This window comes from Zosterops lateralis, assembly GCF_965231275.1.
Source record: "Zosterops lateralis genome assembly, chromosome: 13".
NCBI lineage: Eukaryota > Metazoa > Chordata > Aves > Passeriformes > Zosteropidae > Zosterops > Zosterops lateralis.
The window spans coordinates 17,056,178-17,081,659 of record NC_139773.1 but is presented as its reverse complement, the minus strand read 5'-3'; the positions used below and the strand labels follow the sequence as shown (position 1 = coordinate 17,081,659).

The following is a 25,482-nucleotide window of genomic DNA, read 5'->3' as shown; positions in this document are numbered from 1 at the left end:
CAAACTTAGTACCAATCCTTATTTATTTTGTGCCATCATTCACAAGCAAAGGTGAGAAAAGTGGCTCCATAAAGTCCAACCTCGCTAAACAGTAATTTTAGGTCAGCTAAAAATGGCTGAAAATAGACATCAGGTATGAGGGTCTCATTAAGTCAAATTCTTCTAAAGGTCAGTGGCTCCCCATCTTATACCACAATTAAACTTCAGTTAACACAACTGGCAGCTGTCTGAATGCCATGGGCCCAGCACTCTGTGCTTCCCTCAGCACACACACAGAGCACAGATCCACAGTGGTTATTAGCCTGTATTTCCTCTCAGTGCAGGCCTGGAATTACGTTTTTGTCCACAATTTGATGGTTTCAATGAGAACAGTTAGAATAAACCAGATGATAAAAATACCAGAAATTATCATACACGAGAAAAGTGGAAAAGGTGGGAGGAAGGGCAAGAGGAACAGGGAGAGGAAAAAATTGTTTATGCAAAAGGTAACTCAAGGCCATGAAACGATCAGGTTTGCTGTTTTCTTGGTTTGGGGTTTTTTGTTTGTTTGGTTGGTTTGTTTTTTCAGAAGACAACCTATCCTTTCATTTTGCTCTAGTGTGCTCTGCCTATTTCACTGCCCCACAGCAAGGTACTGTTGCTACACAAACAAGTTAGAGATGTGGAATTAATGTATTAATACTATTCTATGGTTTTACTAAATGATATATCAGATCTTGAATAGAGCAGCCAAAATGAAGTACAAAGAGTCAGAATGGTACTTTATCAAAGATATTGCAGGAAGAATCCTGCTAGCACTCTACAGAAAAAGTCTCTTATTTAAGGAGTTTTTCTGCTGTTGTCTTTCAGTTGAGGAGCAGCTGTTTTCCTTTTTCTGGGTGGTATGAACATAAACAAAAGTGACATGAATAAAGCATGAGACCTGTTATGTTTCTCTTGCTTTGTTTATGTCTGACTATCTTTACTGCTGCACATCGTCCACCATTCACTGTGCACTAATATCAATACATGGAAAGGGGGGGAAAAAGCCTTCCAGAAAAACTTAGTGCATAAAATACGGAGCTGATGATTTGAACTCACCATGTCAGACAGATGAAGATGGCTCCTTAAATACAACAAACCAGTACTGAAACCAAGGCAAACAAAAGGAGCATCCTAAGGAGAGATTAGGACAGCTCAGGAAGCCACAGAGACAGGGCTAGTCCTGGTTGTAAATTCTAGGCCAGCTTTTTCCTTTCTTCTTCCAAGGAAGAACTTGAGATCAACACAACAGAGTGATCTCTCTGACAAACACAGATTAGTGGCTTCTAACCCATTACAGCACTGGTGTCTAAATAATCCACACAAAGACCAATCTGTTGTGAGTGTTGCTATCAACTGTTTCCAACCAACTCACAACAGACACATCTTTCTTCTTCTTGAGGTTAGTTAGGGTTTTTTTTTTTTTTCTTCCTCTCCACTAAATGCATAAAAAAAGCAATAGGTCCAGGTTCAATTTTGATCTTTCAGAGGAAAGTACTGCTGTATCAAGGCACGTTATGGCTCACTCATTGTACTGTTGGGAGACACCACAGAGCACAAAGATGCAACTACAAATCTGTGTGGGATAAAGAAAAGAATCAAAGGGAGATCTTTAGCTTTTACAGCAGTGGAGTCACCATATTTGTTTTTTTAAATGAATGTCACTGGATGGGACTGTCTTAACTCAAGTCCTATGAAAATAGGAGTTCTTCCAGGCCACTGGCAGTTACTACAAATTGCAACAGTAATTACTGGGGAGGGACTGGCTAAACCTTACAGGAAATATTCCCACTATAATAGACATGAAAACTATAGATCCAGATGTCCTTTTGTAGCAGCAGCACCAGGAGATTCTCTTGCTCCTCCTCAGTCCCAGCTGTCTCCGCTGAACTCAGCAGCCTGGAGAATTCACCAGCTGAGAAGGGGAGGCAGGAGCTGCTATAGTGACATGGTTACTACTTGAAACCATGGCATGGACCAAGTACTAACTAGTTTTAAACTAAGATTATCAGTAAAAAACAAAGACATCTGACTTCAAGCAACACTAGCATTGTCCTGATTTTATAAATACTGAGAGCAACTGCAAGCCTTGTCTTGATCAGTGATAGTTTGTGCTGTTTAGTGTTTCAGATCAGCACAAAGTAGACAAGTAAGGCTTGCAATTACACTTCAAATTCCCCTCAAATGATTCTGAATTGCATTCCTTTACCTACACAAATAAATAGTCTTAGTTCATAAAGCTCTCAAATGCTAAATTACCAACTAGAGTACACTTGCACTTGCTTGGCATCAAAGCCTTCCATCTAGAATGACAATTTAATGCAGATTTGGACAATGCTAAGGTAAACACAGGTCTTTATTTTAAATCCCACTGCAATAACATTAAGTTAACTGAAATACAGGTATCAAACTCTGTGTGTGTGACATGAACCACGAGAAGGTTAATCTCACATCATACCTCGAGTTCTACACATTCTCTTTACAGGCTTTTTCCATTTAGATTTAGTGTCAGTAAATGATGCATTTTATTTTGCCTCAATTCATTTAATAGAGCAGCTGAGTAAAAACAAGGATGTCAATAATAAGCAGTAATTTAACTCCCTCAGAGTGGTATGCAGAAAACTGAATTATACTTGGTCAATAAGGTCAAAATGGAAATCAATATATTATAAAATTCTTCTACTGCATGGCATTAACAGTTTGTGTTTGTTCCTTTGCAAAGACTGAATGACTTTGTTCTCCAAGCTTCTCTGAGCACTCAATCCCTACTAGTAAATTGCATTTGCTTAATGTACAAGTAAAATCAACTACCTGTTAATACTGCTAATCACTGTACATACGTTAGGGAGAGCTTAGGGAAAGAAAGGAAAAACCCAAGGAAACCAAAGAGACAAAAGTACATTCATAGATAACTTTATTTATAAAGACTTTAGAGTTTAAGGGGAAAGCAAGTTAACTTTTAACACCCAGCCCTAGAAACTGTAAAAAATAAGCTTCAAGAGCTATTTTTTTCCTGTCACAAATGTTAATTTAGTGCAACCAAAAAAAAAAAAAGGAATCCCACAAATTTCAAATTAGTAAGAGGTTTTACATAAAAAATTACTAGCAAATTAGTTTAGTTAGAATTAACAAATAAATTTATTTTAAAACTATGTTAGTAAAGGCAGCAAGCATGGACATAATCCCCCTGAAATGCTGGTTTTGCTTGTATGAATTACTTGAACTTGTCTTAGGACCCTCCCAAAATAAACCACTGCAACAAAACAAAGTTACAGCTCCTTGTCAGTCCAGCACACTGAAGTCACTAAGGCCTTTTTGAGGTAAACCTGGAAATTGCAAAGCAGTAACCACCATTTCTTTTTTCACACATTTACAAACTGATGAAAAGTTTCAGAGAAAAAACACCTGCAGCTTAGTATCTGTTCAAAGCTGGGGTTCTCTGAAAGCCCAGCTAAACACCACTGAACAGATTGTTGATATTAAAGAAGCTCTCATACTACAGAAAGCCCAACACCATCTGTATGGGAAACATCTTTCTCAAAATACAACTCCACCTCCGAGGTTTGGTCTCAGCCTTATCAATCCACATCTGTCTTCACCCGTGTGAACAGCTATTGGCAAACGTTTATGAGAGACACCCTCAAAACTCCCTTGAAGTTCAGTTTTACTTTTGGGTAACAGCTCTAACCCAAAGACTTTTACAAGTATTTTAAAGAGCATCTGTTTTGAAGTTGCAGAAGCGAGAGGTTCATAAATCTCACATGTGTTTGAGCCAGGCAATCAGTAAAGGCTTATCTTTACCATTAGATCATCAGCAAAAGAATTCAGTGATGAGTTACAAACCAACAACTTCTGCAATTCCTTCACTTAGGAAGCAGGTCTGAGATTATGCACTCTACGATTACTTGAGTTGAGGTTAATTTCTCAGAGCATGTCCTCAGTAAGAAGTGGTCTCTGTAAGAGCAGTCAGAGGGAAAAGATTTACTCCAAGTCCCATCCTGCTCTTGTCCCGATGGAGACAGGCTGTTACAAGCCCTGTGCAACAGGAGAATCCGCCCAGGGACGGCCCCGGGGCGCTGCTCAGAGCCCCCGACTGCTGCCAGCCCCAACACGGGAAATCCCGGCCATCAAACCCCAAACCAGAGCCTTTGCTCTGCTCTCAGCAGAGGATTCAGCGTGTTGAGGGAAGAAGTTTCAAAAGGAGGGGAATGACACCTTAGAAACACTAACTGAAGTGAAATTTCTTTTGATGTAGGTTTGTTTTTCTTATGTAAGGATAAAGGTAAAAGATCCTAAAGGTTCCTTTTTGGGTTAGGTCGGGCTTTTTCTAAAGCACAAAAGCAAACTAAACCCCTCTCAATATCTTTAACACACTTTATCATAATGAACACAACAGTGATTACATGAATTTTCACCAGTCCTGATGACAGTTGCACAGCAAAGCAGCCAGACAAGCAATGAGCCATCACACTTTCTCATTTACCAAGATTATAAGAGATGCCACCAAGAATTTTGGGGGTGGGAGGGGATTTGCCAGAGCTATGAACAGAGTAATGTTCTATTAAGCTTTAGAGCCTACTCTGATAACCCATAAAATTGAAACAACTAGAAATGTTAGGTTTTATGGGCTTTATGGATTTCTAGATACATTTATGTAACTAACACCTTAAAACAGTCCAAGCAAGAATACACGTAATTATTTCCTTGCAAAATAAAATTCCTGGTAGCCTGTTTTTCTACATCTTAGATTCAACTCCACAGGAATAAGATGGACCACAAGCAACCAAAGACCCTCTACTTCTTCCTCTCATTTGCTGGCAGACAATAAACTCACATAAAACAAACACCACAAATGGAATAATGACTGAATTCAAACACAACTGTAGCCACTTCAGACTGGTTTTTTTTCCTGTGGTATATAACTGTGTCACAATGAGTCCTCCCCATAAATTTCAAACCCAAGTTTTCAAACAATCAAAATGTAAAAAGCAAATAATTCTATTTGACCTTCATTATTTAGGTCTGTGTGCCAGGTCTAATTAGTTCTCACAGGCACACTCCACTCCTCAAAAACAGACTGTAGAAATACATTTTTCAAACTAAAAGGAACACAACGCATTGTTTTGATGCTACAGCCTGAAGCCCTTTATCTGAGTTTTATCAAAGTATATTCTATCACTGATCAAAGCAGTAATGACAACTTAATGTTCTTTAAAGTTATATGTTGCTGTACAAACTTCCCACTTTTGACTCGTGGCCCCTGGCTCAGCATGACATTGGGGGGACATTCAAAGGTCAGGAGATTTTCTTTCCAAAGCTCTTGGTTCCTAAGGGGCAGCTCTACCCATGGCAGGAGTGGGGAAAGGAATCCCACCAGGGCTCTGTTCCAATACACCCTAAAAACTTCAGGTTGTCATTTCTTCTATCAGATGTTTGAATGACAACTTGGTGTTTTACTGTGTCAACTATCTGTCTGTCTAGCAGCATTTCCACATCACCCTATTGCTCATTTTATTGTCATCTCAAGACTATTTCTCACTCTTAGTATTAAAATCAATATTTAATCTTAAATTTCTTTCAATTTATTGCTTTGCATATACCACATAACTAGCTTTTAAAAGCAAAGTCTGGAAGTTACTTGGACATGCAAGCCCTTTAAAAAAAAAAAAAAAAAAAAAGAAAAAGCCTGTATTTTAACAATTCACTGAGAAATTTCAAATTGAGTTTACTAGAAAAATGTTATGCAATTTTATGTTTAATGAACCGTGTTGAAATGAGTTGTACTTAACACTCCTTATTTAATAAAAAGGCATAAGAACATGCAACATAACTACCACGTTTCTACAGTCACATTAAGACCTCCAACATCTTCACAGAGTTTTAAGCTTCAGATGAATGGTTGTCAGGATTACTTAAAGCACTCTCAACATGTTCAAAATTCCTGCCTACCCCCACAAACAAGAGGAAAACCCCTGGAGAAACGAGGCTTACAGTCACTTGAGAAATCAAGGACTGCCGAGCTGAAGAATGAGCCAGGATTTGAGAGGCAGCACCAAATCTCCGAACAATAGAGAATCCAGTTAAATCTGCTCCCGTCCTCTCAGGAATGCGAGAATCATCCAAGTACCCACCATTAGAAGCTCCAACTCCTTTATCTCCTATCTGAGAGCCCTCAAGGGGAACAGCTACGGGGAAAGCCCATGGCCCAGAGCTCAGCAACAGACGTGTCCCTGCAAGGATTCTGATTTTCAGGAGCGCTGCTAAGCCAGGAGCTCAACAGGCTTGGGAGCATCACCGGCAATAATGAGTTTGGCTCTCCCTGCTCCATCCTGGTTTCACCTACACCTCACCGGGTTTCTTAGGAGCTCTTCTTCAAAGGAGGGGAGGAACAGGGAGGGGCTGGAGGGGGTAATTCTGTGAGTTTGGAGCATGGAAACCTTTCACTAGGATTTCACATGGAACACAGGGAACAAATGGCAGCATTGGCCCATTCTCAGAATCCAGTTTCAAACTGAAAAACATGGGGATCTGGGATTTGGAATTGAGAATAAAATCAGAATTGAAAATAAAAAAAAATGGGGCAACAGCGAGTCACAGGCAGCCTCACACAGACACAGTGTTACCCTCTACAATCAGGTTTGTTCAACCATCTGTTGCAATAAAGTAAGTTTTGATCAGAACTCAGGTGGTGTCATTCCAAGATGTCTCTGTCCAGGCAGGTGAAGCCACAAGAAGTGTCACTACAATCTGGCAGCCAGGAAGAACTGCCACATAAAAAGGGAAAATTTACAGGTCAAGTCTCTGCCCAGATCACACAGAGGAATTCCAACAAAACAAGGATGTTGAGATGCTGATGTACAGCTCCCAGCTCCCAGACACCCCTGGATCTATTCATGAGCTCAGTAATTACATCAGCATATTGCTCATGTTTAAATACAGTCAAAACTCAACCAGGCACAGATTTTTTTTTTTTTTCTCCAAGTTAAAGCATCACCAAACCTAGAGGCAAAAAAAAGTGTGATTGAGCCAAAATCATTATAATCTTGCTAAAATGTGCAAGAAAGAAGAAAAAAAATCAAAATCAATAAAGTTATGTTACAATTTTGAGTGACCTTTAAATATTATAAAACTAATATGAAAAAACTCAAAACACTTGGTCATTACTTGTGCTACAATAGAATTTTAGGCTTCCAGTTATTGACATGAAGCCTCAATGCCAGGTTCAGCTTGTGCCTGATCTTTTTTTCTCATATGGAATGACCACAGAAGTTAAAATCTGTTTTATAAAATTGCAGGTACTTGAAAATACAATGCACTTAACCATATCACAATTTCTTTTTTTAACTAAGCCCATGCTCATTAAAGGAGCCTAATTTCTACATACTTTTCCCAGTGATTGCTCTAAATTAGAATAGCAAATTTTAAGATGGAATTTTCTAGTCCAATAAGCCTGGTACACAAAGCAATATTTGAATCTGTAATTTAAATGTTACAATGAGAGACGCTGATGGCTTCCTCCAACTGGTTCCCATTAGTTTTCAGATTACTGAATTACAACACATACACACTCAGCACATGCATTTCTGAGGACCTGCTGTGCATCCCCAGAATGAGGAATACCAGGAATACCACAGGCCATTGTTGAAAGAGATACTTTTGTTGGATTTTTTTCTCTTTTAACGTCATTTCTGTTACAGTTACGGGAAATATTTCAGTTCCAGTGCACCCAATAGAAGCCCATCTGGAAGAAGTATTGGAACAAAAGCCTATATTGGAATAACATTTTTTAACCATAAAATATAGGTCTGGAATTTTTCTGACTATGTTTATGCTATTTTTGTTACCAGCACCCAGTGACATTATGAACCTTCCGTGGTACACTGAAAAATGTCGTATGATAATAACAAAGAGGCTTTTAAAAGCCCCTCAACAGGGGGGAAGTGGGAAAAGAAAATAACACTAAGAAGGGGCAAGCAGACAAAGAGAGAACAGTGAGCAGCTCTATGCACAGATGACTCATTCTGACATTCTATACAGGTGAGGGTATACAGGAAAAACTTCAGTTAACAAAAATTTCCAGGAATTTAGTGGAATTCTTTTATTCTCTGTCTTCACTTCCCTCCCCATAAATTTCAAGCACTCAGAAGTACTAGTAGTCCTCCTGAGATTTTAACCCAAACCAAATGTTTGAGCAAGGCAGACTGTTATAAAATCTCAAGCAACCAACATCCTTTAATTAAATAGGTACCACTGTGCTTGGACGTGCATGGAGGTTAATCCATAAGGAATAGCAGCTGTAGAATACACTGCCCTGTGCTTTGGTCACCTCTAGGCTGTCTCAAAGTCCAACCCAAATCATTTCCCATCCACGTTGCCATTTTGTTCTTGACTCCTCCCTGCTGTAATTTCATTGGGGAAATTTTTCTTTAAAAAAATTCAGTCCTTACAGGCTGCCTGGATAGGGCTGTATTGGAGTTTATATAAAACCAAAATATTTAAAATCTCTTCCTCCTAGAAATCTAAGGAATGACTTAGAGATATTATCAGGTATTTTTATTGTGCTTCTGGATTAATACAGCATATTCCATTGATTTAGGAAAAAAAGTAATAATTAGTTGTTGTTCAACCTAAGAGGTAATGTATGGTTTTATAAAGCAAACTGAAGCTAGAATTGAATTATTAAACAGAGCATATATTTTACAGATCTGTGCAAAGAAAACCTTGTTTTTAATAATTAGGCATCAACTCCTTCACAGAAAACAACATATTATTATAATAATTAACACTTTTTTTATTTAGGAGGCCATGCTCCTTTAAATAGTCACATACTTCCAGAGTGCAAAGCTCATGTAACTTAATCTGTGTTTTCCTCAAATCCCCACAAGTCCATTTACTTAAAAACACCAAGCTCCTGGATGGGTGCCTGGCGTACCAAACCTGGCCCGTCGTGCATATTTTTATCCATGTTACTAAATTAGGAAAGCAGAGTGGACTAAGGTTATGCCAACTTGGAAAAAAGACCAGGGTCTGCATCAGTTTGTGCCTTTGCTTTTAAACTCACAAGCATTATAAAAAAAAAAATCTGAATTTTATTAAGTATCAAAGCAATCTGCCCTAACCAGAGACAGTAATAAAAGCAGAAGGGAAATCTGGGGATAGCTAAGGTAAGAAGTCAAATTTATTCCCCTGATTTTAAAGCCTCTAAATCAAAATGTGGAACATAAGTTCAGAAAAAAAATGAATTAGGGCCACATACTTTCATGCCAGGGTCTAGAGTAAGAATAGAATTACTGGCATGCTGCACCCATCAGTGGAAATCTACTGTGAAAAGAAGGGAGGGAATAAGTCGTGTTTATGTGCCTTTAATTAAGATTTACTGAAATCCCTTATATTGAGCTCTATTCAGAATTCTAAGTTGGGTATTCAAGAAGTCTTTACCAGTTAAATACTGGTATGAATAGTAAATACAGATATTGTACTTTACAGCAACATTAAAGAAGTGAGAGAAATGAATATGCAGTTTTCATATCTGGAAGTTTCTCCTGCCCCCAATTAGTAAAGCAAATTCCAAAGCAAAGCAGACTTTGAAATAATCACTCAACATTCCAAGGGTTACTGTATAAATAGACAAAGCAGCAATCAACAATTATCGTTTGATTTATAATTTTAGTAACGATTTAACTCTCCTTGTCATTACACTGAAGTTACCTAGGCAAGAGAAAATGATCTAGTATTTATCTATAAAAGTTATGTTTTTTCAAAATTTATCTTCCTGAGCTCTTCCAGCCTTCTGGAAGCACAAGCTGGTTCAGTTACAAAAACTCCCTGATCTTACCGCTATTAATTTCCTATTAACTTAGAGGTTTATTCATTATGGAGAGATAATTATTAATTTCCTAATAATGGGTGGGAAGATTCAGTCCTCCCTAACATTAAATATGATCAGCCTCAAAAAGGTGTGGTCTTAACAAATGGAATGGGAACACCCAAGTTCTATTTCTGGCTAACACTGACTCCTGCTGTGGCCTGGAGCAAATCACTTCTGTTAAAAACACTTTTTTTTTCTACTCTGTAAAATGAGGATAACACTCCCTTATCAGCTTCACAGGATCTTTCTCAAATGCTTTGAAGATAAAGTTTTATAAGCCTACAAATGTATTTTAATGAGTCTTAAACTGATTATATTTCTAAAACAATTTGCCTTAAAAAGGAAAAGGATTTGAGCAGGACTGAAAGGAAAGGGTCTCTGTGCTAACATTGCTGCAGTTTGCACTTTAAATACACCAAAGGCACACAAATCCCTTTTCCTTCAGTCTGTCCAAAGGAAGCAAAGTGGCAACAAGTGGATGTAAGCTGCAGGAGCTTCCAGAGACAACACAGAAATGTGGATTTGCAATGGAAGCCACACTTTCCTCTGCTGGGGCAGGACCTGGACTCTGGCACAGACCTGCATCCCTCCAGCAAGGGCTGCTCTGCCACCTGCACTTCCCTTCCACAGGCAAACAAACAGTAATCCCACTTTTGACAATAAATTTGCTATTATTTGGCCACTTTTTTTTTCTTTTTTTTTTCTTTTTTTTTTTTTTCCCTTGGTCAGTGCACTCAGCTCTTGGTTTTTAAAGTTCCTGAACAACAAACACAAAGAGAACCATGGTCTAGCCCATGTAAAGCCAACTGCTGATTTTTTCCCCCCTCTTCTTAAAGGGAATTTTGCCAAAAGATGGGCTGGGATCATAAACCATACCCTCTTCTTTAATTACTTAGATTCTGCTCTTGACTTGGCAAAACATTAAGCTTTTCATTTCAGTAAATCTATAATTAACTCCAGCATGTGCTGAGTAAACATAACCTCACTTTTAATTAAATCTTAGAACAAGATGCTACAAAACTTGCTGTTTCTAAAGAGAAGTACCTCTCAAGTAAAAAAAAACCAACAAAAAAAAAATCTAATCCTTGTCAAATAAGAAACTGAAATCCAAATTTAAGTACAACCCACCCTCTTTTAAGTCATCTGTTCCCCAAACACTCATTCCAGCTCTAAGACCAAAATATAAACCTGAAGAGCCACCACTGCACATCAAAAGATTCCAAGGCTAAAGTCAAACCAAATCTAAATGGTAACAGAAAACAGAGAACCTTGACTTTGGGACTCTTCAAGAATAATTTTTATAATGCATCTCACTGGATTTATTTTTTTTTAAATGACACAGTAACTCTTACACAAAGAGAAATATTATTTCTAAAGAATGAAAATATCATGTGCATTATAACTCTCAGAAACAAAGGAGAACTTTCTAGTTAGTCATTTGTGAGTGAGAAGATTCAGAAAATTTCCTTCTGACAGTACATGCATATAGAACTAACTCTACAATTCCAAATTAAAATGAAATATCAATTCAACGAATAAAAGGAGAAATCTCTGAAAAAATAAGGTTCAGCTACTGTGAAAACACAATGTCATGTCTAAGTCAAGCTCATACATGAACTAATGTAATAATATGAAATAACCATCTTTTGTTTATGCTGACTTTTTCCAGTAACATCTTTGGTGTCACACATTTCCAAATGGCCCTCGAGAAGTTAGATTATTTAAGTGCTACATTTAAATAGTAGAAAACTTTACAAAACTTACTTCATGTTCAAGAACTGCATTTACCAGAGCCAAATAAATGAACCAAGAAACTGTTAAAGACAGCAGCTACAAGATTTACAATTTGCAGAACAAAAAAATGTTGTGCATTTAAATGAAAACAAGTCCTCAAGAGAACTTTAGAACATTAAATCTCGTTTTACTTATCTGCAACTCTTTTAATCAGCTCGTCTCTGAAAGGCAGAACCTCTCAGGGATTCTGATTACCCCAGAATGCAGATACTGAAGAATCTGCATTAGGCAGAAGCTGGTCTGCTTATTAATCTTATCTAAAGTATATTCAAAATATGACATTAAGAGAATCTCACAAAGCATTTTCTTCCAGCCATTTGCTATTATATTTCTATCTCAACGCGCTTATTCTGGACAAATTTTTCCCTTTAATTCTCATCAAGTTCAGCTGAGTCACCTCTGAGCAGTTCTAACAGCTGAGGGTTGCTGATGGAAGCCCCCCCTGAGCAGTGGGAAATCAAACAGAGCCTTGAGGGCAGAGCTCAGGATCTGATGCAAGGGTGGCAGCGATTTGGGAGTGTTTGCTGAGCACAAGGACTATCAGTCAGTCACACCAGCAGTGTCACTGCACAGAGGTGAGTCCCCATCTCCAAGGGACACCAGGGCCATGCTTCACCTGCTGCCCATTTTCCTCCTCATCACTCCTGTATTGTCTGATTTCCTCAGGAAGCTAAAGTTTGTGTCTCCACACTGGCTGCATGTATTTTTATCATTCTTCCCCACCTCCTCCCTTAAAATAATTGTCACTGGACAATCATGACCAAACCTGAGATAAGCAGAGTGCATGTCCTTATTAAATTCTCCTCTGTTTTATTAAAACAAGTACTTAGGAGATTAAAACCTTGCCCATCCCAGTGAAGATAAACCACAGCACACGCTCAATCTCTGTCAGAGTCTCAAGAATCTCTGCAATCAGACTAGAGGCTTAAATCTAAATCTTAAATGCACACTACTTCAATTAGTGTAAAATTTGATTTCTATAAGGCAAATCTTAAATACTAAAAATGAACGTTAGAGCACAACTGTGGAACAAAACCATTAAAAATGCATAATGGATCAACATATGCTATTAATTGCATTGTTTCTTCCAGCTCTTAATCACAATTAAGTAAGACACAACAAAGAATCATTCTTAAGAATTAAAATGCAATAGAACAGTGGGGGTGTTCAGACACATAACAGCAAACATTTACCATCCAACTGTGTCTGCAGCTGCAAGGAAGATATTTTTTAGCAATTGATTGAGGATATAACCAAGAGCATGTTCCTAGATATCCATGGAATTTTGAAAAAACTGAGAGTACTTTTAACATCAGACACTGGGAATGGAGACCCAAGAGGAATGCCAGAGCAACCACTCTGAAGTAATTTCCATAAATGAATGTCATCTAGACCCAAAAGCTCTTTTTTAATGCAGATCTTTAAATTCTGCACAAGCTGCACGGGTAGAAGCTAAATTATATCTTAAATAGTTCCTTATTATAAATTAAGAGCCATTTAGAACTGTCTTTCCCCAGCAGTGCAGTGTCTGCTGCACAGAAAGCAGTGAACACAGAGTAAAATGATGCACTGCAGTGAAATCACATCCCATCCTAGTTCAGCTGAATTTTGCCAGCTTTCCCCACAGAATGCTAGCTGACACTATAATGAAGATTCATGCTACCAGTGTAATTAAGGATGAAACAATCAAAATTTATTATTTTGCTCTCCTTTTTCAACTGTTGAACATAAGTGTTATTTTGAAACTCTATGTTTTTTTTTTTAATGAAGTCTTTGAAGACTTCACAATTTTACAGAGAACATCTAAGAAAACATGCTTGGAAGCACGTTTGGGAATTGTTTCTGTTTAGGAAACAATCAGTGCAATAGATTAACTCTGCAGTGGGCAAATTATGGAGTGTGTGAGTGAAAAGGCTAATCCTGCTTGGGCTGGTAACTCTGGTGTGACACCCAGTCCCACTGACAGGGACAGGATTAGTGCCAGCAGCAGCAGTGGCACAAGGGACACCACCACAAACACAAAGGCCACGCACCACTGCATTCTCCAACAGCAGGAGGATTCCTAAACATGCAAACTTTTCATGCATACAGACCTAAACACATTCAGGGACAATGCTCAGGACCAAATTTTTCTATAAACTTCAGGAGAAATTTAATGCAGCAAGTCTCAGCTGATACCAGTTCCTAATCAAATGTGGTAGACTCCAAATCAACTCTTCAGTAATGTAAATTATCCTTTTGAAAGTCTTTTTTGGAACCTTTTTAAGTTAATGTGTGAAGTTTTGCAGAAAATGTGTCACTTTCTCTTTGAACAAGTCTTTCTTTCATGGTACAGCACCATAAGGTAAATTATCTTTGAGGAACATAAAGCACACTCAAGTCACTCTTTTCTTTTGAATGTAGGACATCTGAAAATTGATGGAAATTTTATTGGCCCTGGGTCATAATGTTTAACAGGTTTATCTAATTTCATTCCAGAGCATTTACATAGTCATATACTTTTTTTTTTTCTTTCTAATCATAACCATCCTTTGACTTTTTTTAAGCAGTCTAGAAAAGTGCAAGGAAAGGACAGCAAGATTTCTGCACCCAAAACTTCCAGGAGCATTTGCAATACATTTCTTGAGAATAAACAATGTGAACTTAAACCATATGAAGGTCACATTGAGAAATTAGTTAAAATAGAGCCAAGAGCTAATCCTGTTAGATTAAGTTAGGCAAGTTTTTGAAATCATAGCCTGCAATTTTTATCATTTCTGCAGATCAGAAAATGCAAATACACCAGAGAAAAATTAAAAACTAAAATTAAAAAAGTATTTGAAAATCACCATCATCTTATCTGAACAGATATAAGGGTGATGGAAGAATAATAATGTTATATCTGCTTATCAAAGTATTTAAAAGACAAAAAAAATCATTCAGAATCTGCCTATGGTCAACTTTTTCTGATTTTGTGTCACGTTTACTTTGAATATATTTTGCTTTTTTATTATAAACTAGCAAGACAAACATTTGTTATCTACTGTCACAATGAGATAGAACTGCCATAGGCAAAGCTACTAGACATGTGTCTTTTTAGAAAATACGAGACTGGGGCTGTTGGGCAAAAGGAAAGGAAGGAAGGACCGGAATCCTTTATATTGTGGAAAATTGGGAGAAACATCATTTTATCATAATGACAGTTGTCATTGGCATTTTGTGTCTTCTCAAAGAAGCTCAATATTTTCTTGATACGATGGCAAAAGCTGTTAAATAAATACATTTTTCCCACTTCAGCAGCATTTTTCAGGACTCTGCAAGCACACAGAGCACGGAGGGAGCAACACAAACAGCAAGCCCTGCAAGTGCAGGGTGCAGCACTCAGGAAACCCAGAGCAGATCACCTGGGAGGTGAAGCTGGAGGCTGTGTCAGTGCTGTGAGCCCTCAGACACTGCACTCACCTGCAGGCAAATACTTGAGCTGGTTGTTGGCCAGGCGAAGGTGCCGCAGGGACCTCAGGCGGCCGATCTCAGGGCACACGATCTCCAGGGCATTGTCACTCAGGTCCAGAAACTGCAGCTTAACCAGGGAGCCAATGGCTTGTGAGAGAACAGATTAAAACATCAATGTGACCCAAGAGTAACGTTAAAATCTTCACTGCGAGAGGAGGACAAGCCACAGTACCCGACAGCTGTGTCTGAGCACATCTCGAGGTGTTAAAGCCAGTCTCACAACTCAGTGACATCAATTGTGGAAATGCTGCTCCAGATAACAAACAGTTCTGCTGGCAGTGAGACAGGGGTAACAAATACACTGAGGTACAAACACTCCCATCTCCAGAATCTCCTCAGACAATTCTGCTCTGAAACCACTTTCTACATTCTCTTCCTTCGACTCTATCCAATTTATATTCAGAAAGAGCATAAATTGAACACAAATTCCTCAAGTTGGGAGCATAACTCTGCAATTAAGATAAGGAAAAGAAACTAGTACAAGTTCTTGCTCCTTTGGGTTTCAAATCTGTCATGATCTAAACCAGCAGAGTATTCAGTGTGGTAACTGCCTGAAAGCAGCAGACACTCTGGATTTTTAGTTTCTGCAGATGAGTGCCATTTAGCCTCTTCACTTTCTGCAATTAGAACTGGAGCAAAGAACATTTAGGTGCATTTGAGAATTCATTAAAAGAACTTAACATAGCATAAACAAGGACATTATCAACTAAAAGCTACACTGGTATACTTTGTATGAAAATCTTTAATGTTTTATGGGAAAATAAAGGAAAAATAGGCCTCTTCAAAGAAGAAAAATGAATATTTTATGATTCCTGCCACTTATCGTGAGCTGGTAGATTACTTACCTTCAGGTACAACAACTATGTTATTTGAATGAAGGTACCTGGGGGGAGGAGAAAAAGCAGAGGACACCACCTGTTACCCTCAAGGACTTCTGCTACATAATCAGTTTGCAAAATATCCAGTTTCAGACTGAAAGAGCACCCTCAAAGCCATTCCTCCCTATGACCACAAAAGCTGTGGAAACTGTATAAACTGGCAATGGACAGGCACTTAAGTTTCACTTGGATTATTAAATGATTAGCATAAAAATAAAAGAAAATTACATACAATTATGTAAAACAAACCATTCACAGTTACAATAATAACGGGCTTTAGTTTTGCAAGTCATATGGAGGAAAACAAAAAGGGAAAAGAATAAGCAGAGAGAATAACCAGAATAAATCATATTTGAGCACCAGGTTATTTGACACTAAATGCTGGCCAAGGAAAGAAAAAAAAGCCCACACCCACACAGTTACACAATTACAAACATCTTCCCCTGCACATAAACTCTCACACCTTCAGTGAAGAAGGTGTGATCTATTCACTGAAAGTGGGTTTTTCAAACTTTAAGTACATTTTTTGAAAGAAAAACCCAACCTTACTACATGGTTATTTATGCAGCTACAGAGAGTAGCCAGATCTCTCACTAAGAATATTCAGCACCCTCTGATGGAGCACTTCCAGTACTTCTGGTAATATAAACACTGATCTTAGGTTTTACACATATCAGATTTCAATCATCATTGCTGCAAAAGAACAATTGGATCTTGTAGAAAATAACAGTAACAAATTTTTCCAATACTGATATCCAACTGTAAAGAAATACTGAGTACTCAATGTTCAATTGCTTAGGCACACATAGAATTATTTTGATGGCATGGTTTTTTTCCTATTGTATTCCAAGAGCATTTCCTAAAGTGGGAGCCTCTTTTCAGGGAGACAGAACACAGGAAAAGACATGAACATTTCAACTGCTCAGGGCACCTGAACCTTCTCTTTCTCTTTAAAAACTGTAGTTTGCCAAAAAGTTAACAAACATGAGAATAGCACATTTGTAGAAACACAGGATGAGAATTCTCCTACCCATTTCAGCTGCAGCTCCTGAAAATATTTGTGAACTACTTCACTTAAGCTAAAAAACCCCTTGTATTATGAGGAACTACACCTCATAGCCCAGCATCAGGGGCATGATATAACAAGAAAAGCATACAAGTGATAACACACTAAGGATATAACTTTTAGGAAAATTAAAAAAAAAAAAGTTTGTCTCTCAAAATTGAAAGCTACACTAACAAATTATTCTTTAAATAAATCCGTATTTTGTGGTCTCTTCCCCAACAACAAAACACCTCTTATTATCTCATCAGAAATTGATTTGCTCTATTAGAGCTACACAAGCCACAGGCCCATTGTAACTCTGTCTAGACCACCAGAATGTGTGGGATAATGGTGGGACAGCTGAGCTTGCTGAACACCAAATAATTAGGTTTGACTCCTATAAATCAGTGTTTGCAAAAAATTATTTTAAGTTGTAATTTAAACAGGTTGTCCTAAAAGCAGTATCAAATAAAATGGAGGTTTCCTGATGCCCAGTGGCAAATCATGATATCAAATACAAAAATATTTATTTTACTGCTTCAGAGCACAAACACTGTCAAGACAGAGGCAGGATGAGATAGGATTCACTCTTGAGTGAGTCAGAGACTGCAGTGACCTACAAACCAGTTCAGTTACACTGTGGCACAGGCACAGCAAGGTGGGGCTCCAGGGCCACAGGAGGATGACAAGATCAGACAGCTGAGGGCAGTGACTCCTCAGATAAACACCTCCCGTGTGGAGCTGCCCATTAAACAAACACAATCCATCAGTTACTCATCTGAAACTGAGACAAGGGGCTTAAAAGAGGGGAAGAGGATGTCCCTTTTAACCCCCCACTGCCAATCCTACCACAAAAAGGAATCGTGACTTTTTAAGAAGAAAAGGGGAAGGAAAAAACCATTGTCTCAGGGGCTTAATTAAATTAATTGTCAAAATAATCCAGTTTATGGGACATCCATTTTTCAGACAAGACTGGATAAACTGCTCTGCCTACAGCAATCATCATTCCACAGTTACTATCCCTACATGCTCATTGTGCTCCTATTTGACAATCTGTGACTTGGTTCCAAAAACTGATTACTACAATCAGCAAGGCTGAGATCATAAAACCCTCGGGAGGTGGGGTGGGATTGAGCAGCCCAGGGATGGGCTGGAGGCTGTGACCTGTTACTCTGCCTCTGTCACAACCCTCTGGCCACGGCACTGGGAGGTTCCAGGGGTTTATCAGTGTGACAAGTCTACAAAGGATTTATGGGATAAGTTGTTTTTTTTTTTTTCCCTTAGCAGCAGAGACATTGGTATAAAGGTTCTTCTTGTAAAATAAACATGAAATTAAAAAAAATAAAATTGGATTTAATACACCTCCTTCAGAAAAAAAGCCCAACAACAAACAAATTAAGGAAACACAAGAACAAAAAAGTTACCCCTTCTTGCCCTCCAAGAAAGGCCTCCACACTTAAGAGATAAATTATGTGCAAGTAATACATTCTAGATTATTTTAAGATGAGACGGATAAGCATTATAAAAATATATTCAAACTCCTACACAAACTCACAATTCCACGAGGTTTGGAAGCTTCTGTGCAAGGTTTTCTGGCTGAAAGAGAGTTAGAGATTTTTTTAAGTTTTGAAACAAAAACCAGACACACAAACATTGTGTACCCAAGTCATTTTAATCACCACACTGTAACATGTCAGGAGGAAAAACGGCAACAAGGAATATCTGTACAATACCCTGGTTTGCCCCCAGGTATCCATCAGGGCAATCTCAGATTTATTCAGAGTGAGAAGTTCACTACTGAACAGAGCTACAGCCTAGAAGTGACATTCTCATGTCCTCAGCAAAATGGGAGTCAGATTTCTGAGACTGAAAAGATGGATTACCTCATCTCCTTTTGAAAATATATTCAAGTAAATGAGTTAGTTGAAGGCAAGAGATTGCTAAGAAGTTGCAGCCTTTACAGACTTAAAGCAGAACAAGAACTACACAAGATGTCTAACCAGAATGTATTTTATAATGCTGCTAAACTGGGAAATGACCTACAATCTTAGTGTAGCTTTATCAATTACCACCAAGCCAGAACTGCTGAATCCATCAAACTAGATTTTCATATTTACATATTAACATGCATATCATTTCCTAACTGCCAACTGATCCCTAGCTGTAATTCTCTTCCTTGGTGGCATTTATAACCATGAACACATATCACAAAATTGGCTTCACAAGTTTCAGATGTCGTGTTGGAAACTGTACTCAAAAATTATTCAAAGTTAAGACAGTTTTATTGCTTAAAAAAACCTGCTTTAACATAGCTTTGTTTAACTGAAAAGAGGGGCTACAATACTGATATATGCAGAAATTACAGCATTTTAAAAGCAGCCTGACCACATAATTAAATTCATGTTAAAACTAGACATTTTCGTGTGAAAATAAACATGACGTGTGATACCTTAAGTAGCTGTATTATCTAAAATATATAACTTTGAGTTGACAGAAGTATATGGTGACCTGAAAAAGGTAATGTTGTCGTGTAGGAAATATGTTCTATGCTAGATTTGGGTCCAAACCCGGATTTCTCAGCTCGGGGCCGCAATGGCCGGGTCAGGTCAGGAATTGCCGGGGGAGGTGAAGCCCCCGCTGCGGTGACGTCACGGCGGCGCGCGCTGTGGCGGTGCGGTGCTGCCCCCTGGCGGCCGCTCCCCCACGGCGCCGTCACCGCCCCGGGGAACAACGGCTCAAACAGCAAAAAATTCAACCCTTAACAGAAAAAAACCCCAAATTCACTGCCTTCCTACAGCCCGTATTGTGGTAAGGATGTTAACCTGAACTACAGACTGTTGTCCTGTCAGAACAGGACAGCATCACATATCCTGAGGTAGTATTGTGATCTTGCTTCTGACAGAGGTAACAAGGCAAACAAATATTTCCTTTTAATAGATGGGGAAATTGGACACTGGAAGGTTCATGTTATCAAAGATTAACTGAGAAGTGGGAAGATCTGATGCTGGGATACAGGTGTGCTGTATGGCTCCTTGATCCATTCATTATGTCACAGCACTCCATCACTTCCATCTTGCCAATGAAGACAAAAATGAAATTATTCTTAGCCAAGGTAAATTCTGTCAGCTATCCCAGACATTTCAGAGGAGTCATCTGTCAAGGACAGGAGTCATTTGAGAAGAGTAAAGAAGAAAAGCTGATTTAGTCATTTATTTTCAGAATTCTGAAGGAATGAACCAGTAGAACAAAAGTACCACCTGATTTTAGAGAAATATGGTGCAGGTTCCATTTTGATGGTTTTCTATAATGTTTATGCAATTTAAAGTGTTTATTGATGAGCTATTGCTCATCACCTTGCATTAGAGAAGTTTAAGGAATTCACATCTTCCTTCAGTAATTTAACTGTTTCCAGCTATTCTCAGATGAGATTTCCACTTCCTGCACTGCCCCAGTGTACCTGACTTACTGTGACTTCACTAAAATTGAGAGCACTGCTTGTCCTACCAGCAGTGGACATCGAAAAACCTCATTATTAAATTCTGCATTGTAAAAATATCTGTGATTTCTGTTTCCCCCAGTTCCTCCTGGTTTTTCCTCTCCATCAATCTCTCAACCTTTTCTCTCAGGTTCCTCTCTGCTGCTCTCCAGGTTCTCTCCAATTCACCCAGGCTGTTCATGAGTATCAAACTCTCTGCTCCAGCTCGTGCTTTAACAGTATCCAATAATTACTTCCTTCTGCTTTTAATGGAGATTGTGAAACTTTCCATGCTCCAAAAAGACATCTGCCTTTTTTTGTAACACGCTGCTGATTTGGTCTATTTTGGTCCACTACAACTTCCAACATCTCTTCTGCTGAACAGATGCTCAGTGAATGACACCCAAATTTGTTTGCCTTGTTCCAACAATAGTGCTGAGCACTTGAATGAGATCCCAACAAGGCACATTATGAGCAAGTTATCCTGATTGCTGTGAATCTAATCATGCTCTGCTTCACTCTGTTGGAAAGCAATTTTGCCTAAGTATGACCTACATTTTAACTTTTGTTTCAGTTTCTTTATCCAGGTCTTAACACTTTCATACAAAACCCTCCTGATTGTTTCGGATTTTGACCAGTGCAAAGTTTGTGAACCTTCCTGCATTAAATCATCACTGAATTTCATGAAGTGTCAAGACAGAGCTGTTTACAGCCTTTGGCTAATTTTATAGCACTTTTGATTTGTAACCATGAATCCTATCTTCCTGTTAAATTATTACACATTATTATATTACTGCCCAAAACCAGAGCGCTAAAATAATTCTCTACAGTACATGTCAACTTAAGTGACTCATTCAAGATGAGGAAAAGGCAAAAAATCTTCAGAATTCTTTCAGCTTTTGGCCCTTAAAGTGGAGTACTGGACTTGTTCTAGGAAACCCTGAAAACTGTACAATTTTGATAAATTTTAAGTAGTCACGCCCTACAGCTCCTCTACTGTTGCTACTATTTTACCTCTCATACCATTGAAGAGCCCAGCAAAAAATCCCAACCAACAAATCCAAACCAATCAACTAAAAATGAAAACTTGGATACTAGAGCCCATTGACACTGGCAAGTTCTGATTCTATCCTATAGAGTTTTACCAGCTCAGGACATCTCAGTTATTTAACTGCCCTGCACTGAATTTTGAGGTCACAACATCCACTCAGGGTGAGAATTTCTCCAGTTCAGGGCAACACAACAAGACAAGAAGAAATCCCAAAAGAAAATCCCCCATTAACTGTGACATTAACTGACACTTAACTGTTTTCCTATCAACAGCAGTCCATAGAATTAAGTTTTTACTGGCATCTTAACACAGTTGGGAATTAGACCCTGGGATTGACATTGACTTTGAAATAAGGGAAAGTTAATTCAGCCTAATGAAGACATGTAGAATAGACTGCACAGCATCACCCAACCGGAGAAAGTGACCACTGATGTGAGTAAAATGTATAGGTTAAAAAAAACCCCAACAGAACAACAAGCCTGACAAGAAAAGCCCCAGAAGGTCTTGAGAACTTGAAAAGGGTAAACATAAAATGTCATGAACTTCCATTTATTATTCTCTACATTACCTATGCAAGTTTAAATACTCATATCTTACAGCTGATGACATCATTCAGGGTAAGATTATCTATAATATCATCTCTTTTTTTGTTTTTCCTGTTTCAAAAATCAGAATCCCTAAACACACAGAGAGTAAACATTGCAATAAAGAGACAGTCGTACCAATGTGGTCAGGGAATTTCTTTTCATGTAAAGCCTTTCCAAGTACTGCAGCCCCTCATCCTTCAGTAACTCCAGAGGGAAGTGATGGAGATTTCGGTAATTTAGGAACAGGTTCTTGTGCCTTTCCAGCTTTGCCTCAGAGATTGTTTTACACAGTTCTGATGCCATGACTGAGCACCACATCTACTGCATCACATCTTCTGAGAGCAGGCCCATCTCTAGGAGACAAAAAGAGGAAAAAAGCCCAGTATTACCAAGGTGTAGCTGTGCCTTCTTTTGCAGGAAGAGCTCCTGATTAGAGATTATCTGATAATTTATCTAAACTTGTTCCAGTTCATACACAAAGTCCCCAGAACATCCACACCACAAGCTATGCTAGAAGCAAGTCCTTGACTATTTTCTGGATTAAGCTTTAGTGCACTATAGGACCTGAAACAACAAAATCTTTGGATATATTAAACACTTTTAGTTTCCTCCATGTTCAATGGACCTTTTGGATTATTTTGTCACAAATGCCACCACAAGAAGGAAAAAGAAAAGCAGCTTCTATTAACCATGACTGATGTCCCACATCTATCCTGTCACAGGTGCTAAAAAAAGAACCCACAGATAAGAAAAACACACAATTAGTGGAGGATTTTTAGTCTCAGATGATTAGAAAACACCATTATCTTTTAAGGCAGTAAGACAAAAGGCAATGAAAGTTTGAAGTGCTTTCCCATATAAAACTACTGGAATAATTTACCAGTTGGAAGAGATAATTGGGACAGAGAGCCAGTAAAGCCATTTTAAAATCATACACCAGCATATGAGACACTTGAAACTTGCAGTGAGAAAATTTATAAAGGGTTAGATAAGACAGCAGGTTTTCAGCTAAAAATAAAACCAGAAAGAACAAAGTGTCAAGCTTTAACTGACAATTTCAAAACCAGAAAACAAAAAGCAGGAAGACAAATTAAAAATTAACTTGTATTTGAAACGTGACTTCATTCAGCTTGTTTTTCACATATAGCCAAAATTCAAGTTATGCTGTCCAGATTTAGACAATTATTCCATAAAAAACATAATAAACCCAAGCTATTCATTAAAGTTACCATTTGGGTACAGACTTGTGTATATAAATTAATTATATACACATTATTATTGTCATTAACAAAAGGCAAAGATTCAGAACTCTGTCCCACCAATAATACTTTATATTTCAGTTCAATCCTCCAATGAAGGAGGTTTCTAATCATAACAGATATTGGAAGTGAAGGTCCTGAATCATAAATCCCATCTGAAGACAGGCATGGTACACAAAACTCCAGCTGAAGACTGACAACTCAACCATATTTCCTTTAATTTGTAGATAACAGCTCTTAGCAGTGTCCTTCTGGAGTAACACACATTTGTGGGGTTTTAAGGAGGTTTTTAACCATTGTCTTCATTAGCTGTTTTAGGGAACAGGGTGCCAACTCCTGACATTAAAGTTCTCTTCGTCTAGATGATCAAGGGAATGAAGCCATTGCAATTCCCATCTCTACTTCTGTGATCAGCATTAAAATCATTCCTGGAAAAGCATTAACATTTTTAATGAGCACAGTCTGAATATTTATTATTAACCTCCACAATATAAGACAAGGTAATGGAAAGCTCATCTTTCCCTGATTTTTTTTTTAATCAGAAGCTGAGAAATGACAAAATATATGCATAAATATCCAACAGCCTTCCAGTTTGTCCAGAGATGTTTTTCAGGTGTCCTGCACTTGTGGGCTTCTCTTCACAGAGTTGCAGAACTCCACAGACCTGCATGTTTAGCCATGGCACACACGGACACACAGACATGCAACGCCACAGATGCAAAGTCCAGTCACAAACCTACTTTGGCTCTTACTTCAAAGGAACCTCCTCCTACCCCCTTCCACCACCAGCCAAACTTTTTCCTCTCTCAATTATCTTTTTCCATGGATGAGGCGCAGCCTTACCTAAAGGGAACAGCCACAACCATGGTCTTTAAGGGGAATAAATAAAATAATGATGAGGGCTGATAGCACCCAGTGACCTGTGAGGGGCCAGGTCCTTCAGGGAGGGGCGAGGAGGGAAAAGGGGGTGAATGGGGGGGAAGAGAGATGGGAAGTGGGGAAAGAAGAGGGAGAGAGGGGCCCCGGGCAAGGGGAACACGGGGGAAAGAAGGATAAACGGGAGCACAAGACGGGAACGGGAGAGACAGCGGGGATCGGGCCCGGCCATAGCGCGTACCCCCTCACGGAGAGGCGCCGTGCCCGCGCGGTCCGGCCAGCAGACAGCAGGAGCAGAGCACCGGAAACAACCTCCCACCGTCAGGACCCGATCGCCCTGTCCCTGTCCCGTCCCCCCTCGGCCCGGCCGGGTCACCGCCACTCACCGGGGCCGCCGCAGCGGGAGCGGCGCCGCCGCCGGCCCAGGGACCCGGGGGCGGGACGGGCCGGGCCGCGCGAGACCGCGGCCGCCGCGCGGCTCTCGCGAGACACCGCCCCGCCCCGCCGCGGGCCGCAGCCAATCACAGTGCTCCGTTTTTCCCGCCTCCCTCCGTCAGCCAATGGGAGCGCGCCGCCCCTCAGAGCCGTGCCCGCCCCTCAGCGACACGCCCGCCCCTCGCTGTGGGCTGAGGGGCCGCGGGCGTTCCCGGTGTTCGGATGTTCTCCCGTGTCCCGGTTTCTGCCGGTGTTCCCGGTGTTCCCGGTGTTTTCGGGTGTTCCCCCATGTCCCGGTTTCTCCCGGTGTTCAGGTGTTCCAGGTCGCTCCCGGTGCGGCTCCATGAGTGAATATGTGGGCTCCACTTCCCTCCCCGCGTGTTCACACAGCCCCCGGTGCTAACAAGTCATCTCTGCTTAATCGCTGATAAAGAAGAATATCATTTGCTCATAAAAGTTGTGGTCAGGGACCACCCTCTACCTTTGGTGCAACTGCCGCCGCCTTTTATTTCTGTGTTAACAGCTCAGGGGGTCCTGCCTGCCCCACAACCTGCTCATCAGGACCGTCTTTACCCACAATAGTTGCCATGTGGAATGTTTTGATTTTATGTGTATTCACACACACTAGGATGAGACATAAAGGCTTGTTTGTGTCTTGTCAGTTCTCTGCTGACAGCAAATTCCCTCATTCTCAGGATATT

General features: G+C 39.4%; 1 protein-coding gene across 10 annotated transcripts in view; it reads right to left on the bottom strand.

Moving 5' to 3' along the window:
• LRRC28 (leucine rich repeat containing 28) overlaps nucleotides 1–24,787 on the bottom strand; it is a 54,662-nt gene extending 29,875 nt beyond the window's left edge. For 9 of the 10 annotated variants that reach the window (XR_014591058.1, XR_014591059.1, XR_014591060.1 and 6 more), the window contains exons 1-5: nucleotides 24,733–24,787; nucleotides 22,347–22,564; nucleotides 18,654–18,694; nucleotides 16,021–16,058; nucleotides 15,125–15,262 (exon numbers count right to left, since the gene is read on the bottom strand). Coding sequence is in view for 2 of the 10 variants with exons in the window: in XM_083870902.1 (XP_083727028.1) it covers nucleotides 15,125–15,262; nucleotides 16,021–16,058; nucleotides 18,654–18,694; nucleotides 22,347–22,529 (400 nt within the window). In the remaining 8 variants the exon portion in view is untranslated. Of the gene's footprint in view, nucleotides 1–15,124; nucleotides 15,263–16,020; nucleotides 16,059–18,653; nucleotides 18,695–22,346; nucleotides 22,565–24,732 lie in introns of those variants that run through there. The other variant, XM_083870903.1, reaches the window with a different exon arrangement.
• Nucleotides 24,788–25,482: the final 695 nt, after the last annotated feature.